Source organism: Apaloderma vittatum, unplaced genomic scaffold (assembly GCF_000703405.1).
Source record: "Apaloderma vittatum isolate BGI_N311 unplaced genomic scaffold, ASM70340v1 scaffold12177, whole genome shotgun sequence".
Classification (NCBI taxonomy): Eukaryota; Metazoa; Chordata; class Aves; order Trogoniformes; family Trogonidae; genus Apaloderma; species Apaloderma vittatum.
In genome coordinates, this window is record NW_009724563.1 from 1,572 (window position 1) to 6,170 (window position 4,599).

Sequence of the window (4,599 nt, forward strand, 5' to 3'; positions counted from 1 at the left end):
TGACAGATCTGTGTCCTTTTCTAGAAACTCTTCGGCTACGAGATGGCAGAATTTAAGGTCACCATCAAATTTCTGTGGAACTCTGAGACGGGAGTCTTCCAGAAGCTTGTGGGAGACACAGCAGAGGAGGAGGAGGAGGAGGAGGAAGAGGAGGATGACAATGATGATAGCAATGAGGACTAGGAACAGCCGTCATGCTTGGACAGCTCTACTCTGTTTTAGAGACAAAAAGAAGAGGATGTTTCCCTTCCCTGTCTGCACCAGGAAGACAAGGACGATCAGTGCAGATACACTCTTTATAAAAAGATGACCTAATTATGCTTTTTTAAAATATAAATTTATCTATAAAACTTGCGATGGTTGTCGCTGCTGCCTGTTACTGTTTGCCTACCCCAGGGTCTGAGGAAGTGGCCCATCAAGCAGGAAAGCCAGGCAGAAAGCGTGTAAATGTAGCACAACTGAGCCATAGCACACCCGACACCAGGGAAGTCCTTATCTTCTGATAAAAGCTTCAGAAAAAGTTATTTAGCTCCCAAGTCACTGAGCGCCAATAAGGAGGTGCCAGACAGGTCAGAGGTACAGTTAAGAGATAACACCTGCGTTAGGAAAAGGTTTAATTCTTTTACATAATTATTTAGGATCATGTTAAAGCAGAATTGGGGCCTTCATTCAGTTACGTGTCCATTCTCCCCGATCAGCCGCATCTTTTAAGTTGTAGTGTGTGCTGCACCGAGCTGAGGGCTGGTGAGGGGAGAAAGACTAAGGCACAGCCCAACACAACAAGTGCTGACAGTGGCAGCAGATCCTACAAAGCTTCGTTAATACGAGGGAGAAGAAAAAAAAAAAATCACAACCTATTTGCATGCCTATCAAAGGGGCAGGGGGGGCAAATTCTGCTCCCTGGGCTTGATTAACCACCCCCACCACTTGCTTCTCCCCACCCTGGTCTCTAGCGGAAATAGTTGGGGCAGTCGTGTGCCGTCAAGTTCCAGGCTTTATCAAACGCCTCCACGACGGCTGGGAGCAGGGGACCCTCTTCGCTGTAGTTAAGGTTCTGCTCTAGCTGCTCCAGGTTGGACATCCCAACGATCACTGCATCGCCAAGAGAACCCTGGAAAGCAATCAGAGCTGTTGTTGATCCCAAAAGAAAGCCAGTTCACCTCCGGAGCCAAACTTTAAATGCTTCTTTCCAGTAGGGAATATCCGGTAACTCCCGGACATTTAGACAACTGACATCGTGACGCTCTGTTCCCAAGGGCCGAACATCTCTGAGTCACACCAACTCCTCAAAAGCTGCCAAATCCTACTTTACACAGGGCTACGGGAAGGTTTTGGAGAGATGGGGAATACAATATAATATAATATTTCCTAGACTGATGAAAAGCGAGGTCATTTGCTCGCAGGGAAGCTGTCTGGGCGGGAAGCCAAGACCCCAGTAATGGGCACTTAAAATCTTCCACTTCTACCGATCCTGTGAACACAGGATTACTGTGGGGAAATACGGAGCTGACTCACTCCTACCGCCTGGCAGGCCGAGTCCGGCTGGGAACATTCCCCTTGGAAGGCCCTGAGCCCATGGGATACGCTGATTAAAAGATAACTCTTTGTATGCAGACACGTCTGTGCACAGCGGTGCTGTGTGGGCTGACGGCCACACCAAGCTCTTACCTGCAGTTTGGAGTGATTGTACAACCAACGCAACGCTGCAGAGGTGGGGCTCGGCGCGTTGGAGCCATAAGCATCTTTCAGAGCTTTTTCTACTAGGGCAATTCCTTCGAAATTGTGTTTTTTCCAGTATCTGCAAGAAGAGAAATCGCCGTCATCACCCTCAGGACGTCCAGTGAGTCATGTCTATATTCTAATCAAGTAGGAAAGGCTTTCAGGAAGCCTCGTACGGCTCTTTGTAGCCTCTGAGGACTTCTGCAAGCCGCTGCTGTAAGCTGAGAGGAAGCTGGGCCTAAAACCCACGCTGCAAAGCTCAAGTCACAACCCGCAGCCCCAATCACGTGTGCAGGCATAATCACAAGCTTTGGAAAATTCTGCTTCCTCTCAGCTGATTATTAACGTGTTTTTTTAGTGTAGCCATTCCTGCCGCATCTCCCTGCTCATTTATCAGCTGGAAACGTACCTGTCTCTGTAGGCCTGAGCCCAGTCATTCCCAAAAAACCTTCCAGTAGGCTGGCGCGTGTCTTTGTCCTCGTATTTGTACTTGCCAGTCAACAGCCCTCCTGCAAAGGGTCAGCACCACGTTTAGGGACGGGCTGGCTCTTCTACAGCCCCCGTTTTGTGTGTTTGTGTCTCAAAGTCTCACCCTTTCCCTCCTCATACCTGCAAGGGGATTGTAGGCATAGAACCGCAGGCCGTAGTATCTCAGGCAAGGGAACAGCTCAGCTTCCACCTGGCGGGTGGTCGCGTTGTACATGCCCTGCACAAAGACGAGGGAGACAACTTCAAACACCAGTTTGTGCCCGGGGTCATAAGCACCAGGAAAAGGCTTCTCTCCACCCTTCCCTGACAACACTCTTATCCAGAAGATAAGCTTCAGGTCACGCAAGGTTATTGTCTGCTTAGGAACAGACTTTCTAAAGGATTGCAAATAATGCAAAAATTTGAAGTTCCGTATGAAGGGAGTCACTGACTCACATGACAAATGCACACTCAGCTTTTTCTGAGAGGCGACCTCTCGGCTTTCTAATCACGCGCGTCCTTTCAGGACTTCCCAGATAACAGCAGCAGCTTCCTTTTCTGTCTGTCTGTCCGTCACACTGCGGGCTGGTTCAAGATTTGGGCCTCCCAGGCCTGTCCCTGTGGTGCCTGACCATTGCTGCAAGGACACAGAGAGCCATCTGCGTGCTCTTCTGATCTGAACCCTCCTATTCTGAGCGCGGGGCTGACAACAACAACACCGAGGTCGCGGGTTCAATTCCCCATGTGTTGCCTGGTCTAGTCGAGAGGTGGCGTCCCTGCCCATGACAGGGAGGTTGGATTAAATGATCTCTAAGGTCCCTTCCAACCTAGGCCATTCTATGATTCTATGATTCTTTTAACTTGATTCATCTCAGCCTCTAAAAAAGATCTGCTGGAACACAGCAAGCCCCTGCCTCTCACCTGGTACACAGTTGGCATCACCCAGTTGTTGTATTTGCAGATGGTGCAGATTTCAGCAACCTCCCATGCTGCGTAGTTTGATAGACCAAGTTCTTTAAATTTTCCCTGCAGAGGAATAAAAGGGTATTCAGGTCCAGGTTTTAAAAGGGAATTTGGACTTAGTGCAAGATGCATGTGGTGAAAGTGACAGTCACCAAATTTTAGTTGAGTTCTCTTCTCATCCCTGTCCACCTCTTCTAGGTGACTGCGAATTATAAGAATGGACAAAAATATTTCCCCTGGCTTATGTTCATTTAAAATGGCACTATTAGGTTAATGTAATTCAGGAATTCTTCTCCACCCCTGACCAGCACTAATCTTAAGCCAGTCAGTTAACAGAGCTGAAAGCAAAGTTCAGATGTTCTAATGTTTCCAAGAGCTTTTGAGAGCAAAGTGCACCACATGAATACGCAACAGAGCGTCAGTTGTTTGGCTTTGCCCTGGTCATCTGTGTGCCCTCTTCCTAGTGCACAAAGCCAGCGCTAAAGGGCACAATAAGCAGCCCTTGAAAAGGTGGTGGGAGGAAATCAAGAGAAGGTCCAGGCTTGGGCTTCCTGCTTTACTTCTTTGTGCAGCTCGTTGCAGGCACGCAGCGTCTCCTCCACCGGGGTCCCATGGTCAGGGGCATGGAGGTAGAAGAGCTCCACGCTCGTCCGCTTCAGCCTCTCCAGGGACGTGTTCAGCTGTGATCGCACACTCTCAGGTTTCAGTGTCTTCCCGTCCCAGGGATTGGCCTTGGTGGCGACTTCCACTGGCAGAGAGAAAGAAAGAATGAGCAGGGCCATCTCCACCTTCAGGAACAGAATGGGGATAAGGAGCCTAACACAAGCAGCGCTCAAGCATTTTCAGGGAAGGCCCTTCTCCTCTGGAGCCACATCTGCCTAGCAGGGGAGGCCCTTCTTTGAGTGTGCAGGTCTGCCCTAGAGAGGCCTTTTTCCTCAAGGCTTGTGGGTTTCCCTTCCCCTCAGGGATACTGTGAGCCTGGCAGAGAATGCCCTTCTCAGGGAACGGGCTAGAGGGAATGTCTTTCTCCTCAGGGATGGCGTCAGCGTGGCAGGGAAGACCCTTATCCTCAGGGAATGGGTTGGAGTGAACACTCTTCCACCTCAGGGGTTGCATCAGCCTGGCATGGAAAAACCTTCTCCTCAGGGAACAGGCTGGGGGGAATGCCCTTCTCCTCAGGTACAGCTCAGCCCAGCAGAGAAGACCTGTCTCATCCAGAAACAGCCCAGGGAGAAGGCCTTCCCCTCAGGGACTACGTCAGCCCGGCAGGAAAGACCTTTCTCCTCAGGGAACAGGCCCAGTTGAATGCCCTTCTCCTCAGATACCACGTCAGCCTGGCAGAGAAAACCTTTCTGCTCCAGGAACAGCCCAGAGGGAAGGCCTTCTCCTCAGGCACCACATCGGCCTGGCAAAAAAGACCTGAGAACCTGCCTGGAGGAAAAAACCCTT

At 50.2% G+C, this 4,599-nt stretch overlaps 2 protein-coding genes across 2 annotated transcripts in view; one reads left to right on the forward strand and one right to left on the reverse strand.

Annotated features, from left to right (window-relative positions):
• Positions 1-183, forward strand: part of MRTO4 (mRNA turnover 4 homolog (S. cerevisiae)) — a gene marked incomplete at its 5' end in the record, with an annotated part of 1,735 nt that extends 1,552 nt beyond the window's left edge. Inside the window, one exon of the mRNA XM_009872551.1 lies at positions 25-183. Within this exon, the coding sequence (XP_009870853.1) occupies positions 25-183 (159 nt within the window). The remainder of the gene's footprint in view (positions 1-24) is intronic.
• Positions 184-924: 741 nt separating this feature from the next.
• LOC104276294 (aflatoxin B1 aldehyde reductase member 2-like) lies at positions 925-3,898 on the reverse strand (the record flags this gene model as incomplete). Its single annotated transcript, XM_009872552.1, has 6 exons — positions 925-1,111; positions 1,669-1,798; positions 2,129-2,228; positions 2,329-2,425; positions 3,109-3,213; positions 3,711-3,898. Coding segments are annotated over 6 exons (782 nt in total), but the record flags the coding sequence as incomplete, so codon positions are not given.
• Positions 3,899-4,599: the final 701 nt, after the last annotated feature.